This window comes from Panthera tigris, chromosome B4 (assembly GCF_018350195.1).
Source record: "Panthera tigris isolate Pti1 chromosome B4, P.tigris_Pti1_mat1.1, whole genome shotgun sequence".
Lineage (NCBI taxonomy): Eukaryota > Metazoa > Chordata > Mammalia > Carnivora > Felidae > Panthera > Panthera tigris.
Genome location: NC_056666.1, coordinates 18,085,685 through 18,107,741, shown reverse-complemented (window position 1 = coordinate 18,107,741; position 22,057 = coordinate 18,085,685). Strand labels below are relative to the sequence as shown.

The window sequence follows — 22,057 nt, the reverse complement described above, 5'->3', positions numbered from 1 at the left end:
AGTTTTACCCTCTGATTTAGTTCATCTTACTTGCTTCCCTCTCATTTTTCTGTGTTAGATTTTCAGTATTACATTTAATTTTGGAACTATCCAAAATCCTTCCAATAAACTTAGCTTCTACTTAAGTTAGCCCTAGTCAGATTGTGTGGCTTGTAATAAAAAAAAAATATTTTTGATGTGTTGAATAAGAAAGATGTAAGGTCTACTTTTCTGGAACTTACTTTATAATAGGTGCTAGAAGATGAATTTGGTAGCAGTATATGTGACAGTAAATTAGATAAATCAGTTATGCAGCCATTATGGAGATTCCTGTGAATAATAAGGATGCCTTGAACTAGAGTTTGGGCAGTAAAATGGAAGCAGGGGGTGGGGCGTGGGAAGAAGGCAAAATCTATAGAATTCTCTGCTTGAGGTGTGTTTACAGTAAGGGAATGCAGGGGTAAACATACACACACACACACACACACACACACACACACACACACACACACACCAAAACAAAAAAACTTATATTCTTATCTTCCCTTCCAACCCAAATCCAGGACAGCACACAGCACATTCTCAACAAACACTGACTCAGTAAAGGGCAGGCCTGCTCAAGTTCACAACACACTGTGCAGTGATGAGTCTTCTCTAACTACAATGACACCTCTGCTTTCACCTGCCGGCCCTAACCCCTGAAACCTCCTTAAGTGCACCCCTCCTCCTTCTCCCTGGACTCTCTCCCTCTCTTGGTCATTCTCTATGCATTCCTTCTGCTTTCCTGATCCTCTTGTACAAATCCAGTCCTGATCATAAAATGGCAGGTTTGGAAGGGACTTAAGAGATCATCTACTTCATTTTCCTGATGATAAAATATGGTCTCAAGAGCTGAAATGATTTTCTCAAAATTATACATTTAGGCATGATTAGACTCACGTCTCCAATATTTTAGTCCATTTGTCACCTCTCCACCACTCAATACATGTTTGCTCCAAATGTCAGATATAACACTTTAGGTAACTACTCTCTCCATACCTTCAAGTAGATCCAATGAGGTTGCAACTGTTTATTTGGTGGTGTTGCATGCTCCCTGGCATGTCACTACGGGGTTCCACATACCCCCATTTGAGAAACATTGGTTTAATGCAGGATTTTCTAAAAACATCTGCTTGAATCAACCATGAAGCACTGTTGTAAAAACTATGCCTAGAGATTCTGGATTTTGGAAGGGGACGGGGTGGGGGGGTTGGTGGAGGCACTTCTTTTACAGAAACGTACAGAAAGAAGACAACTTGTGGTTTAATGTCAAATGTCTTACTTTTTCTTTTTTTACTACCCTTGAAAGTATAATCTGTTCTGTAATATAGTAGGCAACAACCCAATTATACTGACGCAAATGTTAGAGATCCTGCTCATACGATCAGTTATAACCATTACTGTGATTATTTAGAATACTGACGTTTCAGCCCATGTTTCCTACACCTTGTGATGGGTTCTGGAGATGAAACAGACATGTTTCTCCTGCTCTTGAGGAGCTCAAAATTAGTCGGAAGTGATAACGCATGTATGTGTACGTACATAAATGCATGTTTGCATGTGTGCGACAAGAGCTAAGAATAAGTAGGGGAAGGAAACAAACGGAAGGAAGGACAGAGAAGGCTTCAATGGAATGGTGACTGGGAGGAGCTAAGAATAGAAGTGACCAAGCACATTTACTTTTGGAAAGACAGAGGTTTGTTTCTGTTTTTTCCCTCAGACACATGGTGACAACACAGAGTGTGGTTGTGGATACAGGCACATTTGCAGGTGGAAAAGAGGTTTAAGGGAGTTTGTTACAAACGGCAGTTATTTTCTATTCAAAGGATACGGGAACATTGGCAGAGTGAACAAAGTTCTAGGGAGCAGCTGGGAGATTTGAGAATTGTTGTAGAAAAGCAGTGCCAGGAATGGGAAAAAGATGTGTGCAGGACCCTGGACTGCCCAGCTAAGGTGATAAACCAACATTTTTAATGGCCTCAACAGCATGACTAGCAGCAGCCTGGAAAATACAAAGGGTTATAGTAACCCAGTTTCGAAGACTGGTAAGGTCATTATGACTGAGAATGACATAGATACTTGTATTTATTCTACAGAGTTGGTCTGATAAATAAATGTGTTAATACATGCAAAGTAGTCAGCACAATGCCTGGCACATAATTAGAACCCAAATTTATCTCTAAAAAATTGGACATAAAATAATTCAAAGTGCTGACTGACAGTGGTATTGAGATTTGGATCATTAGATCTGGGATTATTAGCGGGAAAAGTATAAAGAAGCTGTTTTATTGGGGGGGGGCGGGAAGCAGGAAGCATTGAGAATCTGGGATTATATTTTTTCTTATTATGCTGGAAAACAGGTTTAGGAAGAGTAATCAGGAAGTAGAGGATATAATGATCAGATGAGATTTTCAGCCCTAAAATTTCAGATGGAATGATAGGACTCAGGATGTAAGTGTGGGAGCTGGTTATGGAGGAGGAAGACTTATGAAGGTGACTAGAATTGAGAAGGTTAATATTTCACATAGGCTGAATAACCTGGAAGGTGAAATTGCCCAGGATTTAGGTTCCAGAGAAAAACCATTAGAAGGATAAGAACCCATATCTGTGGCCTTAAAAAGAAGAAACGTTTTTACGTTTTTAAATTTTTAAAAATTTTTATTTTTTTAAACTAATCTCTACTCTCAATTGGGGCCCAAACTTACAACCCCAAGATCAAGAGTTGGATACTCTACTGACTGAGCCAGCCAGGGATCCTCAAAAGAAGAAACTATTAAATGGTTCTATAAAAATAAAATTTTGAAAGAGGCATAGCATAGCCATAAAGGCAATAACCCTATTATTTAACTTTGAAAATTTGAAGACTTTATAAAGAACATATGGCTACTTCAATGGGAGCGTCATAAACAGCAGAAATTCAGATTTCAGTTCAGGGAATGATTTCTTACAAAAAGAGTTACTGACAAGATTCTAGGATTCTTTATACAATGAAGAATTCTAGAATTCTAGATTGTACAGTAGAAACACTGAAGAGAAGGGAAATAGCCTAGAGAATGAGGGAAAGTGAATGTGGATGGAAAAGGTGGTTTGGAAGACGAGGGGTGACCAGAAGAATCTTTACCTTGTATACTATTGAGAACCTTCAGAAATAAAGAAAGCAGACAATAATGCTCTTTTAATAGAATTAACTTTCCTCTATGTCTCTTAAAGAACTGTAATTGAAGTAATTTGGTTGCCTAGAGGACATGAAAACTTTATGGTTAAGCTCACTGCCAGAAAAACTTTACCTCCTACAACATATTTTGTTCTTCCTTCAACGGACGAATGGTACTGTACCTGGACACAAATGTTATTCATCAGGAATTCCCAGTTCTTCTATTTTTAGATAGTAAAAACAACACTTGCACATCCCATCTACTGACGAAATTACTCACCTCCAAAGACACATTCTGGGGTGAAAGAGATGTCATCAAGGGCTATAAAAACGTCTTCACTTCCAGCCAAATCAGCTTCAAATGCCACTTTAAATGCACTGTTACTAGAGAGCGGTACATATCCATACATCCAACCAGTTCGTTTATTTCCAATCACTGACCACACCAGGATGTTCAGCCCAGATTCCTCAATGGTATATACCTAATAATGGGACGGAAAAAAAAAAAAGAAAGAAAAGAAAAGGCAACTCTTTATGGTTTGCATGTTGTACATATATGGCATCCAGGTTTAATGAAAGAATGGAGTCTGCCAACGTGACAACACAACACCTTGACTATGATATTTCTATCTGTACATATGGGGATTACAAAGTGAGTTGTGTTTTTTTTAAGTTGTTAGATCTTCGTTTGGTTTCGTTTTGTCATGTCAATTTCCATGTATCATATTAGGTATGGCCAAAACCTAAACAATCTTAAGAATCTATAAGAGCTGTAGAAAATATTAAACTAGAATTTCTCATTGTTAAAGGACTTCGTCCATGCTTCACTGAGGTTGTTTTAAAAGAAGAGAACGCTTACAGCAAGTGAACATGATCGTATACATATTTATGTATATGTACCTATGTATGTACATATACATACGTATTTCAGAAGCCAAAACAATGTGCAGAACATATTATTTTCACAAACAGGAAATCTTCCTGAATTAACTAACATCAGTATCTAAGACCTTTTTTTTTAAGTGCAAGGACTAACATATTTAACAAATAAAAAGTGAAATAGCAGTAAAGTTAGCTTTAAAACCAACCACCATGCCAAGTCCCAATAATCTTTTTAAACTGTAAAAACAATTCAAAACAAAACAAAAAATGCCACTTCCTAGTGCTCTTCAAAAAAATCTGTATTTTAAACAACAACAAAAACAAGTAAGGTTGTAAACATATTTTTCTGTATTACCTTTTTGTACCTAACTTCCAGTTATCATTTCCCTAGAAATGATAGTTATATATATTATAGTTTGTAAATATAATTTAATAATCACTTACACAACTCTTTCTTTTACATGGGAAAAAAATATGACCTAGAGGAAGGAAAACCCATGGACAGTAATTTTCTTCTATCGCAATGGTGTTTTTGTCCAATGAAATTCCTCCCTACTAAAAAAGTCTTACTTTCTCTCTTAAGATCAAAATTTATCTAAAGATAATTTATCCTATAAAAGTTTATCCAAATTTTATACTACCAGGAAAAAATGATACCACTCATTCTGTTGCATGTAATGTTAATACTGGCATTCCACAAATATTCCCAAGAGCCACTAAATAATCTAGAGTCAGAAATTAGCACGCTGCTAATGTTCACTATTACAAAAAGTCTAAGTCTGAAATCCATAGATATTTATCCAAAGGATACAAAAATGCTGACTCGAAGGGGCACACACACCCTGATATTTATAGCAGCACTACTGACAATAGCCAAAGTATGGAAAGAGCCCAAATGTTCATCGACTGATGAATGGATAAAGAAAATGTGCTATACACACACACACACACACACACACACACACACACACACACACACACACAATGTAATATTAGTCAGTGATCCGAAAGAATGAAATCTTGCCATTTGCAATGACATGGATGGAGCCAAAGTATATTATGCTAAGCAAAATAAGTCAGAGAAAGACAGATATCATATGATTTCACTCATATGTGGAATTTAAGAAACAAAACATATGAACATAGGGGAAGGGAAGCAAAAATAAAATAAAAACAGAGAGGGAGACAGACCTTAAGGGACTCTAAAATACAGAGAACAAATTGAGGGCTCCTGGTGAGGTGCTGGGTGGGGGGATGGGCTAAAAGGGAGATGGGCGTTAAGGAGGGCACTTGCTGGGATGAGCACTGGTGCTACATGTAAGTGATGAATCACTAAATTCTATTCCTGAAATCATTATAACACTATATGTTAACCAACACAGATTTAAGTTTAAAAAAAATCCACCTCTTAATGGAAGCTAAAACAATAAAAAATACATCAAGATGATCATAGACAAAGAAAAACAGAAAAAATTGCCCAAGGTTAGGAAACATGAAAAGTGAGATCTAACATCAACAGTGTGGAGAAACACACATTTTCTAGCAAAAAGCACTTTTTATATTGATTCCTCAATAAGCGAAATAAGCTGAATCAATATGAAAGGAATTTGGGTCATTTGAGTGTTTCCCATCTCACACATAAGCAAACACTCATCCCAAAGAGCATTCAGTTTAAGGATCTGGTGGGTACCTATTTCTAAAATTAAATTAAAATTTTTAAAAAGAACTAAAAAGGTAAGAAGCTTCCAATTCAATATAATATCAGGACAACTTTACAAAATCAACCTAAATTGAACTGTCTCAGTCTCTCTCTCTCTCTCTTTTTTTTCTTCATAAATCCTAGGTTACATCACAAAGATTTAAGAGGGGATGGTTTTATTTTATTTATTTTATAACTCTTTTTTCTGGAAAAACCAATTTAGAAGATCAAATTACATGAAAACAAAACCCCATACTTCCTGTTTTTCAAAACCCTAGTATAAATGTATTTTATTAATATATCTATTTTCATTGTTTTTCACCTCCTTTTTCTCTCTGCTTTCAGTCTTCTTAATCTTCAGTTGATCTTACATGCTCATGCCAAATTCCATTTCCTCCATCCTTCTTTTACTCTGCTTCTCCCAAATCCACCACCACATCCCTGCCTGTTCTCCCTCCCCCTGCGCCCCATCAAGCCTATCAACTCTCCAATAAACTTCAACCCATGTCATCTCATTATTTCACCCTAGTATAGTCCACATTAATTCTGAGCAATTTCACCAATTCATTATTTAATGCCAGGGAAACTTTTTGACAATCTCATGGGCTGTTTCAATCGTAACATGTATTATTAAATTGAATAATTGCACGTTAGGTCCAGTGTTTCTGTAGCCACAATGGCCAATGGTAAAAGTAAGAGGATCATGTAAAGATTCCAGACAGTGATTTTTTTTAATACGGCCAATGAGAAACCCACAAAAGGATAACATTATGTATTTCTGTCTTTCAATGAAAATAATGTTCACTGTCCAGAAAAATTGTTGTGATAACCATCAGCAAAATAATTGTGTTTAAAAAACTTTTTAGGGGCACCTGCGTGGCTCAGCCAGTTAAGTGTCCAACTCTCGATTTTGGTTCAGGTCATGGTTTCATGGTTCCTGAGATGGAGCCCCATATCGGGCTCTGATCAGCTCAGAGACTGCCTGGGATCTCTCTCACCCTCTCTCTCTGTGCTCCTGAACCACTAGTGTGCATGCACATGCACACACTCTTTCTAAATAAATAAACTTAAATTTTTTTTTAAAACATTTACTTCTTTGAAAAAGTAGAATGGCTAATATCCTTGAAAAATAGTTTAATTTGTTCCTAATTTTATATTTTATTACACATATTTTACTGAAAAACAATTTATGTTGCAATAATAACTTACTACTTGAAATAGCTTCTCAAATCTGCAACTGGACAAATAATTTGGCTACTTTTATTTTGATATTCTAAATTTTGGTTGGATGCTTACCCATTGATATCATAATAGTCAACATTATACGTTATAAAACATTTTATCATGATTTTTATCACAAAACAAAATGGATTCAAAGAAATATGTAAGCATATTATGTTTAGACATTATAATCAAGATTATATTATATTCAAAGATGATGTCATAACTGAAACTATTTATGATACAGGGCAGGGAAAACTTGAAGAGAACTTGCTAAATCAAAACGCAGAATAGAATTATGTGTCATATACATACAAATATTATAATAATATCCAATTAAATTTATGTTAAGTTTTTTGAGGAGGAAACTCCTCAACATTTATTTAGGACAAGCATACCTTTGGAGGAAAATATCAACAGATATAAAGAAGTAATAGAAAATATGAGTGTTAATAATTAAATTACAGGACAGTATGGAAATGAGAGAGAAGCTATTTCGATAATGTCCGAGTTTGTAGGTTTTCCAGGTAAAAAAATTGGAAGAGTCTGAATAGTAGATTTTCCTGAAGTTCCTCTCCTGAAGCCAGTCACAATCTCTAAGGGCCTACAACACAGAAGGTAGGCTGATGCTGACTTAAACTCTCTTAGTGGACACTTCTGGATATCAGAAACAATTTATCTATTTCACTATATATTTATCTTATCGAAATTAGTGCATGAAATGCATCAGTAAGATGAAACCTTGCCTATACATGGTCCCAGTAATTCCCAGCTATTCTGCTAGATGTCTGTTCATTAATCACCACTGATAGCACAAAGCAGTGAACTGAGCTACACTTAATCCATATCAGTGCAGTTTCTCTTGATTCATTTGCAAACACTTTAATTTATATAATAGAAGAAAGAAAAAATCAAAAGCAATGAAAGCAGAAATTTGCCTCAAAAAGAAATTAGAGGCTATAAACTCATTTAATTAAAGATAGAAATAATCCATATTAATGAGAATTTAGTACATTCACATACATTATGTTATGTGAACCCTACTACACATGTGGGCCTATTGACTGCCCTCTACAAATCTGGATTCGAGTTGTAGAGAGATATTAAACAATTCATTAGTCGTACACAGCACAGACTTACAGTCCTCCATATAGCATGTAAGGAGATTAGAAATCATCATTCCAGTCTTCGCAACAAGGAAAAGGCTGAGCTGAAAACCAACAATTGTTCTTAGATCCATCAGATAATTATTGTAATCATGACCACTGCCCCCCAATTTGGGGAGAAAAATAGGCAGACACAAAGAATCACAACTTACCAGGGCAGAAGCCCAGGCAAAGAAACTCCTGTGGGGACCAGTAGTAGGGTAGGAGAACCTGGATTGAAATTGATGAATTGCTGGGCTTGTCACTATGGATAAGTTTCAAAGGCAAACATTCTTGAAGGGATCCCACACTTTTGTGAACTTGACTTCTAGGAGCCCTACCAGTCTCTCACGTTGAAAATCAGAGAAAATTTTGGCAGATAAAGAGGAAAAGTAGCCATTTTGAAATAGGCACAAAGCATTCTGTTCTTCCTGGCAAGACTTGCCCTTAAGACAAACTACCTAAAGAAAACAACCTCACTGGAGAAAAGAAAATACCTAATTCCAACTCCTGGTACCTTTCCAGGTGGGGAAAGAGAAATTCCAGCCACGTCTACCCTTCCTGTCTTACATCAGGAGTGGAAACACAAACAAACAAACAAACAAACAAACAAACCAAAAACTGGAAAAGCAATTGTGAAGGATACAACCCACGGATACTAAAGGACTCACTGAGACCTAATCATAGGCTCCAAACTTACCAACACATGAGGAGGGCTTCTGTGTAAGAACAGGGAAATACAATGAAATAATAGCACACTGAAGGCCTTGTTTAGAAATAAATCTCTCTGGGAACCCCAAGATAACAGGGAAGACAAAAAGAAAGACAACAGAGGAAATTATAACTGACATCTATAGTTACAACAGAGAGTAAACATATCCTAACCTCTAGCCAGATACACATAAAACCTCACATAAAAGGCCTGATTCCTTCTACCCAGTACATCATGGCAGTCTGTCAAAAAAGACAAAAAACACAGTTTGAAGAGACAGAGCAAGCATCAGAAACTGGTTTAGATATACTAAAGACATGGGAATTATCAAGCAGGGAAGTAATACAAGTATCATTAATAAGATAAGGGCTCTAATGGAAAAAGTAGACAGTAGGCAAAAATAGATGGGTAGTATAAACAGAGAGATGGAAACTCTAAGAAAAAATCAAAAGGAAATACTGGAAATAAGTAAAAACACTAAAAGAAATTAAGCATGCCTTTGATGGGTTCATCAATAGACTGCACACGGGAAAGAATCAGTCAGCTTGAAGATATGTCAAGAGAAACCACCAAATCTGAAATGCAAAGAAAAAAAAAAGACTGAAAAAAATGGAACAGAATATCTAAGAACTGTGGAATGGTTACAAAAGGTATAATATGCATAATGTAAATACCAAAGGGAGAAGAAAGAGAAAGAAAAGAAGAAATATTTAAAATGATAATGAATGATGCTTTCTCAAAATTAATGACAAATCCCAAACCATAGATCCTGGAAGATCAAATATTTGAACACCAAATATTTGTCTACACCTGGTCATATGATATTAAAACTACAGATATCAAAGACAAAAGTGAAAATCTTGAAAGAAGCCAGGTTGTGGGGGAATACCTTACTTACAGAGAAGCAAGGATAAGAATTACATCAAATTCTCTTTAGAGCCATGCAAACAAAAAGACAGTGGAATAAAATATTTAAAACACTGAAAGAGAGAGAGAGAGAGAGAGAGAGAGAGAGAGAGAGAGAGAAAGACTCCAAATTAGAATTCTGTATCCAATAAAATTATTTATCAAAATAAAGAAGAAATAAAATTTTTCTCAAACATGAGTTAAAGCAATTTTTCATTAGTACACTTGCCTTGCAAGTAAAGTTAAAATAAATTCTTTAGAGAGGAGGAAAATGATATCAGTCAGAAAATCAGATCTACGTAAAGAAGGATGTTAGAGAGGAACATATGAGGTTAATAAAATAGTTTATTTTTTATTATTAATTGATATAATAAGTAAGAGTTTGTGCAAAATAATAATAGCAATATTGTATTCAGTGATTTTAGTTTTGGCATAAGTGAAATAAATGAACGGCAGCATATCTAGGAGATGGAAAGGAGGACTTGAGAATATTGTTTATAATGTACTTACACTACCTATAAAGTGGCATAGTGCTATTTGAAAGTGGACCTAGATTTACGAGTGTAAATGCATACTGCAAACTCATGGGCCAAAAATTAAAAAAAAGTTAAAAAGTATAACTGATATGCTATGAAAAGAGAAAAAAAAGGAATCATATAAAATGCTCAATTAAGACAAAAGCAAAACAGAGTGGAGGATGAGAAAGAAAGAAAGAAAAAAAAGAAAAGAAAGAAAAGAAAAGAAAGAGGCAAAGGAAAGAAAAGAAAGAACAACATCTCCCAGTATAAAAGAGAAACAAATAAGCTAGATATTAAGCCAAGTATGAATAATCACTTTAAATGTTAGTTTTCTAAATATACCAATTAAAAGGGGTTGTTATAGTGAATTTTAAAAAAAGACCCAACTATATGCTTTCTATGAGAAACCCAGGTATCAAGGCACAGATAGATGAAAAAAGTAAAGGGATAAAGATACACCATGCTAATATTAATGAAAACAAAGCTGGAAAACCTATCTTAACTTTGGACAGAGCAAATTCAGAGAAAGGAAAATTATCAGGGACAAACAGGGTATAACATAACGAAGACAGTGGACAAATCTCTAAGAAGACATAACAATCCTAAATGTGTATGCAGCTAATAGCACATCAAATACCTGAGGCAAAAACTGGAAGAACTACAAGGAGAAATAGATTAATCCACTCATACAGTTGGAGACTTCAACATCCCTCTATCAGCAATCAGATCAACAGGCAGCAAATCGGTAAGGTTATAGCTGAACTGAGCAGTATCAGTCAACTTTACGTTTGTAGAATACTTCGGCAACAGCAGAACTCACATTCCTCTAAAATTCACGGGGAACACTCAGAAAGACTGATGACATTCTGAGCAATCAAATACACTGTAGTAAATTTAAAAGAATAGAAATCATACAATATATGCTCTCAGATCACAGCGGAGTTTAACTAGAAAACAGTAACAGGAAAATAGCTGGGAAACCCAAATCTACTCGGAGATTACACAACATACTTCTTAATAACACATGGGTTAAAGAAGAAATTACAAGAAAAAAACCCTAAAATTATTTCAAACTAAATGAAAATGGAAGTAGAATTAATTAAAATTTGTGGGACACAGTGAAACAGTGCTTACGGGGTCATTTTATAGAATTAAATGCAGGTAGTAGAAAGGAAGAAAGATCTAAAATCAAGCATCTGAGCTGGTTCTTTGAAAAGAGTGATAAAACTTCTAGTCAGGCTACCTAAGCAAGAAAAAGAAGATGCAAGAATAAATATCAGAAATGAAAGGGGAGCTATCTTTACTGATCCTGTAAAAAGATAAGAAAGGATTATTAACAACTCTATGTCCACAGATTTGATAAACTAGATGACATGTACTAATTCCTCGAAAAGGCATATCTTATCAAATTTCACACAAGGACGAATAGATAATCTGATTAGGCCTATAATATTAAAGAAATGAAATGAATTATTTAAAGAGAAAGCACCAAGCCCAGACAGATTCATTGGTGAATTCTACCACACATTTAAGAAATTATACCAATTATCTACGATCACCACCACAAAACAGAAGCAAAGGAAACATTTCCAAATTCATTCTATGAGGGCAGTTTTACCCTAACATCAAAACCAGGCAAAGACATCACTAGAAATAAAACCTATACACCGAGATCTCATATAGATTCAAAAATTTCACCAAAATATTGGCAAATTGAGTCAAGTATTGTGTAAAAAAATCATAAATAACATTAGGCGAGATTTATTCCAGGTATGCTAGGCTGACAAACATTGGAAAATCAATTAATGTAATCTATTATGTCAGCAGGTTATAGAAGAAAAATCATATAATAATATTGATAGATGCACAAGAAGCAGATGACAAAATCCTATACCTATTCATGCTAACAACTCTTAGGAAACTAGAGAAAGGAAAGAAGCTTCCTCAACTTGATAAAGAACATCTTTATTTTTGTTTTAAATTTTTTTTAACGTTTATTTATTTTTGAGACAGAGAGAGACAGAGCATGAACGGGGAGGGGCAGAGAGAGAGGGAGACAGAATCAGAAGCAGGCTCCAGGCTCTTCAGCCATCAGCCCAGAGCCCGACGCGGGGCTCGAACTCACGGACTGTGAGATCGTGACCTGAGCTGAAGTCGGACGCTTAACCGACTGAGCCACCCAGGCGCCCCTAAAGAACATCTTTAAAGAACCTAGTGAAAACCCCATTCTTCATGGTGAGAAACTATACACTCTCCTGCTCAGATCAGGGAACAAGCAAAAACAGGTGCCTTCACTGCTTCCATTCAACATTGTACTGGAAGTTCTAGCTAATGCAATAAGAAAAAAAAAGATATACTGATCATGAACAAATAAAAATGCCTTTGTGTACCAGTGACATGATTGACTATATAGAAAATCCCACAGAATCAATAACAACAAAAAACTCCTGAAACTACTAAGTAATTTATAATAAAGCAAGGTTGAAGGATACAAGGTTAATATACAAAAGTCATTGATTTTCTTATAATCCAGCAATGAACGACTGGATTTGAAATTAAAAAGACAATACTATTTATATTAGCACAAAAGTACATGATTCATATGAAGAGCATTATAAAACTAATGAAAAGAACATGGAAGGTATAAATAAATGCATGATATTCCATGAGGCAGCCTCAATATTGTCAAGATGTAAGTTCTCAACTTGATATATACGTTAAAATCCCAGTCAAAACCTCAGCAAGTAAGTGTGAGGCGTCTGTCAAACTCTTTTAAAGTTTATAAGGAAAGACAAAAGACATACAACAGCCAATACAATATTGGAGAAGAAGAAACAAAGTCAGAGAACTGATACTACCCGACTGCAAGACATTTTAAAGCTACAGTAATCAAGGCAAGGTGGACTGGTGAAAGAACAGATGAATTGATCAACAGAACCGAAAAGGCAGCCTGGGCACAGACCCACATATAGTCAACTGATTTTTGATAAAGGAACAAAGGCAACTCAATGAGAAGGATTAGTATTTTCAACACATGATACCAAAACAACTGATTCCAACTGCAAAAAAGGCAATCCTAGATACAGAACTTCCGTATCTCACCCAAATTAATTAAAAAATGGCTTACAGACTTAAATGCCCACTGGCAAACTATAAAAATACTAAGAGATTATATAGGAGAAAATTCTATGTGGTCTTGGGTTGTGAGATGACTTAGCTATAAAACCAGTATCATGATCTATGAGTGAGGCAAACCTCACTGAAATTAAAAACTTCTGAGGTGCCTGGGTGGCTTAGTTGGTTGAGCATCTGACACTTCATCTCAGCTCGGGTCTCGATCTCAGTGTTTGTGAGATAGACCCCTGAATCAGCAGGGAGCCTGCTTGGGATTCTCTCTCTCCCTCTCTCTCTCTCTCTCTGGCCCTCCCCCACTCACACATGCTCTCTAAATAAATAAACAAACAAACATTTAAAAAAGCAATTAAAAACTTCTCTGTTAAGGACACCCTTATAACAATAAAAAGACAACACAAAAACTGAAGAAAATATTTTAAAATACAAATCTAATAAAGGCCTGGTATCCAAAACACTAAACTCTTATAACTCAAAAATAAGAAAACAAACAACCCAATTTAAAAAGGGACAAAAGATCTGAACAGACACCTCACCAAAGCAGCAATACAGATGGCAAAAAAGCAGAGGAGAAACACTCGACATCAGGTATCATCAGGGAAATACAAGTTAAAACAGCTAAAACACCTATGAGGACAGCCACAATCCAAATCACCGAAAACATCAAATCCCAGCAAGGAACTCTTTCTCATTGTGGATGGGGGTGCAAAATGGTATAAATACCTTAGGAGCCAATTTTACAATTTCTCACAAAATTGAACATACTCTTACCATATGATCTAGCAATTCTGCTCCCAGAGGAGTTGAAAACTCACATCCATACAAGAAATTGCTCCTGAATGATTAGAGAAGCTTTATTTATAATTGTCAAAACTTGGAAGCAACCAAGAGGTTCAAAAGGTAAATGGGCCAACAAACACTGGTGCATGTGTACATTGAAATCTTATTTAGGGATAAAAGAAAAATGAGCTATCAAGCCACACAAAGACATGAGGGAACTTAACTGTATATTTCTAAGTGAAAGAAACTAATTGGAAAAGGCTATAAAACTTCTAGAGGTAATGTAGGAAAAAATCTAGGTGACCTTGGGTTTTGGTTTTGGTTTCTGTGTGTGTGTGTGTGGGGGGGGGGTTCTTGTTGTTGTTTTTGGTTTTGCTGGTTTTAGTTTTCGAGTAAGAGACAAGTTTATGGATAATAGTATGGAACAGAGTGGGTCGATGTCAGGGCTTGTAGTAATGAGCTTCCCAGTAATAGACAAACAGACAGGAATAGTCCAGACAGATAAGCAGACAGACAGACAGACAGAGGGACAGGAAAACAAAGCTGAATGGGTAAGAGGCCAGGACCAGCCTCCGCACCTGTCGATGGGCTTCAGATCCAGTTCTGCCCTAGAGACCTAGAATACGGGCAGGGCTGGCATGGGCCTCAGTTCTCATAGTGTTCATTCTCTTCACTCTATCTCCTCACTCCTTGAAGCCAGGGGACGTTTTCCCTGTGGTTTCCTAGACTATGGAACAGTTGTTCCAGGAGTACAGGGACACAAAGGGCCAAATGTCTTGGAGACTCCCTGGGGAGGTGGAGGCCTGGGTGATGTGGGGTTAACAGCAACAAGGGGGAGAATACACTCAGTAGGACCTCTGTGTCTGGAAAATGTCCCCCACACCCCGTCCACCACACCAACATGGTGAGGTAAATAAAGTTTCAAGGGTAATTCTAACTTTATAAATTTCTGGAACATGTAAAACTATAGACATAGTAAGGAAGATCAGTGATTGCCAGGGACGTGGGAGAGGGAGGGAGGGAGGGAGGGGGTGGGTGAATAGGTTGAGCATAGGGAATATTCAGGGCAATGAAATTATAGTGTATAATATTGTAGCTATAGGTCATTACACATATGTGAAAATCTGTAGAATGTATAACACCAGGAGTAAGCCCTAATGTACTCTACAGACTTTAATAATAAAGTGTTAAGGGGCACCTGGGGGCCTCAGTTGAGCCTCCAACTTCGGCTCAGGTCATGATCTCACAGTTCATGGGTTTGAGCCCCGTGTCGGGCTCTGTGCTGACAGCTCAGAGCCTGAAGCCTGCTTCAGATTCTGTCTCCCTCGCTCTCTGCCCCTCCCCCACTCGCGTTTTTTTCTCTCTCAAATGAACATTAAAATTAAAAAAATAATAATAATAAATAAATAATAATACTGACTCCTCAATTACAAAAAAGTGTGCCAAAGTAATGTAAAATATTAATAATCATGGAAACTTGATGTGTAAAATATTAATAATCATGAAACTTGATTAATAATATGGGAACTGTGTGCATTCTGCTCATTTTCTCTGTAAACCTAAAACTGCTAAAAAATAAAGTATTAATTTACAAAATACTAAAAAATACAACTATACACAGTATAGAAATTATGGAGCTAATATGGAATTTTCCTTATTTTCTTTAATTCACTCAATTGCCTAGTTTTGAAAGGTTTATTTTTGACAGAGAGAATAAGAGCAGGGGAGGGGCAGAGAGAGAGAGAGAGAGAGAGAGAGAGACAGGGACAGAGGATCTGAAGCTGGCTCTGTGCTCACAGCAGAGAGCCTGAAGTGGGGCTTGAACTCACAAAATGTGATATCATGACCTGAGTCAAAGTCAGAAACTTAACTGACTGAGCCACCAGATGCCCCCACTCATTTACCTATTTTATTGGAAAAACATAAATGTCTCATTCATTTCAACACCAATTAAGCACTATTCAAATGGTCACTTGGTCTTCTAAACACATTCGCTCTCTCTTTTCTCCCTTGTCTCATTCCATCAAGCTTTCTACTTCCAGTATTGGACATTTAAAAAAGTCAGGTGGCACACAATCTCTTACCTTACAAAGGTCAACTACTTACCCCAATTTCCACTAAAGAAACCAAGCATCTTTGCCTGATCAGAGGCAGATTGCCCTGATCAAAGTAGCAGGTATGTTAAGCTAGCAGTTTTCTAGAACTGAGCCTCACAACACAGGTAATAAAAATGTCCTTCCAATGGTATCAAAATTTCTTCAAGCTCTCTCTGCCACACCCCTTCTTCCACATCTCACTACTCTCTCCATGAGGATCCCTTGCCACTCCTCCTAAACACCAGGGACACTCCCAACTTGGAGTGTTGCACTGTTGGTTTTTTTTTTACTCTCTCTCTCTGTTTGAAATGTTCTCCCATCTCGGCCCCCATATTTGCATGGCTCACTCCCTGGTCTCTTTCAAGAGTTGGGTCAAAATTTACATTCTCAGTGTGGCCTCCTCTGACTATACCCAGCTCTACCAATCCTCTTACTTGGCCACACTTTTGTTACATGGTCTTTGCAAAGACTACCCAACCTACTTATTTATCACATTTCCTGTTTAATGTCTGTCTCCTCATCATAGCATATCCTCTTGGGGCAGGGAATTTGTTTTGTTTACTTAGGTATGCCTAGAATACTGTCCTGCACATACTAAGGGCTCAGTAAACATTTGCTAAAAATGAAATAATAGAAAAGTTCAAGATTTAAGAACTTTAGGGTTGGAAAGCCATTTCAGAGACTTGCTAGTCAATAACCTCAGAGGGGACCAGGGAGAACGCCTGACTCATTAGTCAGTGATGGAAGCAGAATCCCATGTTTCTCATTGTGCAGTTTCTACCTTAGATTCACTATTTTATCTGAAAAAGAAATATATCTACTTATAAGAACCAAGATTTTTCAGGTACTGCAGTGAGAGTTACCAATGTTCTCATCACTAAGTTTACAAATAATTGCTTGTTCACAGTAAAACATCACCACAGCTTTTTGGGCTTGGAGGTCACGGAGTTATAAATAACTTATGGTGTCTTAAAACACGGAATTTACCATAGGTTAAGTAGAGGAATGAGTGGCTAAAAAATGAACAACAATAACAATGAACAACCCCTCCCCCCCCCAAAAAAAAAAAACTTGGAACAATGAGAATTTGAATTGAAGAACAATCTACATTTCAGCTCTGTCTTTAAAAGTTGAAGAAATATATCACTCTTACTCTGTCTTTCTCATTTGAGATAGGAGATACAGAACCCCAGCCTGTTATCTAATATCTCAAAGAAAATAAAATAACTTCATTCACATGGAGTCATTGTTAAAATTCAAAAGGACTACCCAAAATTGGTTGGTGATTATTTGTGCTATAGGGAGGCATTTCTGGTCATCTATTTCATATTTAAAAAGCATGAAGCCTTGCTTTAGTGTTTAAGTTACCTAGCAATAAGAAGGCTGAACCTTCTTATTATGATCAGGGGCTAGAACCTGATTCTAATCCTGGCCATGCCAATATTAATTGGATGTCTTAGGCTGAATTATTTAATCTCTTTCAACTTTGATTTCTTCTCTATTAAGCAGAAGAAATATTAATCCTTATTTGATAAGTACAAATTAAAATAATGTATATAAAGTAAGTACCCTTCCTTTTTATGATTTATTATTCATGTGTGTGCTATTAAATACCCTATTTTGCCTATTCTAAAAAAAGATTTAATGTATCAGGATAAGTATGTTAAAGAGAATGTTAACTGGATGACATCATTTTGAAAAGCTGATATTCTTTCATGGAATTTGAAAAAATGATTTCAGGATGCAATTTCAGGTTTTTCAGATCTTTTACAAAAGCACTTTAAATAAAGGGAACAAGAACCAGAGAGTTTTGGAAATATTCTAAGTTTCCAGTCATTAGTAACTTAGAAAGCTGGGTCTGGGACACAGGTTTCCTATATTCCAGTTGATTACTTTTCCTGAAAATCACTCAGTTTTCAATAAACAGCACAGGCTACATCAGAGAAGGATTTGCTGAGAAAAATTACAGCTACTATCCATGTAGCAATTGAAATGGCTGATTTGTATGTAGTTCTACAACATTAACTTCACTTTCTTTGAAAGGGGCAGACTATTTAGGAGTAATCAGAAATAAAGAAACAACCAAATGTTTCTTAATAGCAGAATGACCTGGGTGGCATTCAGTATTAGGCTGATGCTCACACATGTTTTTCTCACCTAACAGTATCACTGTACAGATCAACTTCAAAATGCTTTCCAAATAACTTCTCTCAAAGTGAAGGAGAATTTACCCTGCAGAACAGCAAAGAGGAAAAAAATGGAACTGTGACCTGATTTACTTTTAGAGTATTCTGCAAAATTGTAAATATATGGAAAAAAAATGGTCTCTGGTTCTGATGGCTAACTGAAAACATATATTTACCTTATATTCCTCAAAAATATTCCACCACAAAGACAGGAAAAATCCTGAAATAAATCCACAGAACCTGGAAAATCATGGGTACAGGTACCAATATACAAAAAAAAAAAAATAGTTTTTTAATGACTTTCTGCAAGTTTTAAACCAACGGGAAACTGGGGGCACCTGGATGGCTCAGTCGGTTGAGCGTCCGACTTCAGCTCAGGTCATGATCTCACAGTTGGTGGGTTCGAGCCCCGCATCAGGCTCTGTGCTGACCTCCTGCTCAGAGCCTGGAGCCTGCTTCAGATTCTGTGTCTCCTTCTCTCTCTGCCCCTCCCCTGCTCACGCTTTGTCTCACTCTGTTTCTCAAAAATAAATAAATGTAAAAAAAAAAATTAAACCAAAGGGAAACTGATAAAAATACACAAAATTGAGACACTTACAAACACATAGGTGAAATAAAGATGAACAAGAAAGTGTTCCCAGCAGAATTTCAGAATAACCCGAACTGGTGGAGAACAAATTGAAGGAGCTGTGCATGTGTCACCAAATTAATCAAAGAACTTTCTAAAAACCTAGATTAGGGGCGCCTGGGTGGCTCAGTCGGTTAAGCGTCCGACTTCGGCTCAGGTCACGATCTCACGGTCCGTGAGTTCGAGCCCCACGTGGGACTCTGTGCTGACGGCTCAGAGCCTGGAGCCCGTTTCAGATTCTGTGTCTCCCTCTCTCTCTGCCCCTCCCCTGTTCATGCTCTGTCTCTCTCTGTCTCAAAAATAAATAAATGTTAAAAAAAATAAAAATAAAAAATAAATAAAAACCTAGGTCAATCCTTTGTGTGAGAAGCTGTTGATTCTAGCATTCATAGCTAGAACACCCAGGGCGGGTAAACTCACTCATGAGTTTCCACGAGGGGACAAAGGGACCCCAGAAGTGAGATGATAGTCTCTTATGACTGCTATGAAGAAGTTTACCTCCTCCAACAAATAAAGAAGCTACCAGTGCACCTTTACACTAGAGCAAAAAACCAGAGATCTTGAATCAGAACACGTATTCCCTGCTCGGGGAACAAAGTTTCTTATTGAGCCTGAGGCAATAAAATACATACAGTAATAGTATTCAGCCCAGATTTATCTACATATAGGAACAGAAAACTGATAGTAAATAACCTGAGAATGGAGAAAAATTCTTAAGGAGAGACATTATATTCAACAGAATACTGAACACCATGAGGATGGCTGCTAACAGAATAAATGGGAAAGAAAATAAAGAAATATCATTAATTTCCTTGTGATATTTGGGCATCCATCATTTCTATAAAATAGAACAGGCTGATAGGAAAAAGAAGCATTTAGAGTTCCTAGAAATTAACAAAATTATTGCTAAAACAAAACCCTCAGAGAACTGACTCGCAGAATCAATGCAGATTAAATTCCAAACAGTAGATTGGAAAATGAAACAAAGCGATCCTTCTAAGACCACAATACCAGAGAACCAAGACAGAGAAACTTTGAGAATATTTATGAAGGGTTAGCAAGGATAGATACAGAATTTTCCACGTGTATTTCATAGACTTTTCTAGAAGAAGATAATCAGATAAATTACAGATGAAAATCTCCCTGAGATGAAAAATAAGGACCCATCCAATTTCTGTAGGGATTTATGAACTCCAAGGATAAAAAGAATATTTACCCACTTCCTGAGAGAAAAGTAAAATATGTAAAAATCCTGGAGGGGAAATAATCAGACATTGGTCTTCTATAAGGCAGGTGGATAATGGATGTTAGAATACATTGCAGCAATGCCTTCAATTTCTTAAGAAAAACTAATTTCGAACCAAGAACAATCAAATCACCCTTGTAATATAGGTGTGTGTGTGTATGTGTATATATACACATACACACATACACATTTTTTTTTTCAATTAGGAACTAAAAAAGTGTACCACCCATGCACAGTTTCTGAAATGTATGAGCAAAACATGTTAGGACTGAATAGGCCCCCACACAGAGTTCATATATTGACCCCTAAACCTCAGTACTTTAAAAGATGACTGTATTTGCAGATAGGGCCTTTAAAGAGGTGAGTACATTAAAAGGAGACCATTAAGATGGGCCTTAATCTAATCTTGCTGGTGTCCTCATAAGAAGAGGAAATTTGGACACAGGAAGACATATGGGGGACACACACAGAGGAAACACAACATGAGGCCATGTCTAGAAGGCAATCATCTGTATGCCAAGGAGAGAGGACTCAAGAAATCAAACCTGCCTATACCTTGATTTTGGACCACTAGCCTCCAGAAGTGTGAGAAAATAAATTTCTGTTGCATAAATCACCCAGTCTGTGGTATTTTGTTGAGGCAGCCCTGGCAAAGTAATATACCTTCTCAAACAAAAATGAGCTTCTAACCTCTCGCCATATATACACAAAATGAATTATAAGTGGCTTAATTAGTTAAGTCTAGAAATCAAAATTACGTAGTAATAACTAAAACTAATGAGAATATTTTGTTACTTTATGACAGGAAAGGGCTAAGCAAAGCATTAAAGTCAGGGTCTATAAGACATTGACAGCTTCCTCAAAATAAAAATGTAAAAGAAGGTTGCTTTATCTTTGACTATGTTAATTTTTTTTTTTTTTAAGAAGTCATATTCAGCTTGGGACTCAGACTTCTAGGCAAAGCTGACTTTTGGTTCTTCCTCAAGGTGACTTTGCACCGAGTCCGTTCGCAGGCAGGTGTAAGAAATACCTTCTCCGGCAAATTCCCACATCTCTGTCTTAAAACTGTGACTTGATTTTAATATTTAGCAGCACAGCTCTTTGACTTGAGGTCACTCTTCTTTTGATGCTCTTATTATATTCTAGAGGGAAAGTCTAATTTGAAGGTCAGCTTAGATTAGTTCCATCTCTCAAGCGTCAACCATTGCATTCTCTGTGGTAATTTTCCAGCCTCATCATTTATAATTTAACAGCAACTTAGGCAAGTGTTTTTACCATCCCAAAGTTAATTTTTCTATATTCTACAAGGGAAGATACACAGCACAAGTCAGCACAGAGCTATCAAAGTATCATTGCTGGGGCACCTGGGTGGCTCAGTCGGTTGGGCGTCCGACTTTGGCTCAGGTCATGATCTCACGGCTTGTGAGTTCAAGCCCTGCATCCGGCTCTGTGCTGACAGCTCAGAGCCTGAAGCCTTCTTCAGATTCTAGATTCTGTGTCTCCCTATTTCTGCCCCTCCCCTGCTCACACTCTGTCTCTCAAAAATGAATAAACATTAAAAAAATTTTTATTTAAAGTATCATTGCTGTAAACATCTGCATGCCTACCTTTGCTAGGCTGTTCACATAAGCCTGTGATTCTTACTATGTGAGAGGTAACACGTGTGTGTTTGACCCACTCTCCTATATGTAGCCAATCACAGGGGCCTAAGTGGTAAACTACCTAACAAAATGC

General features: G+C 36.7%; 1 protein-coding gene across 1 annotated transcript in view; it reads right to left on the bottom strand.

The window, feature by feature from the left end:
* Window positions 1-22,057, bottom strand: part of MALRD1 (MAM and LDL receptor class A domain containing 1) — a 778,752-nt gene that overhangs the window by 165,845 nt on the left and 590,850 nt on the right. Inside the window, exon 37 of the mRNA XM_042993660.1 lies at window positions 3,453-3,654. Within this exon, the coding sequence (XP_042849594.1) occupies window positions 3,453-3,654 (202 nt within the window). The remainder of the gene's footprint in view (window positions 1-3,452; window positions 3,655-22,057) is intronic.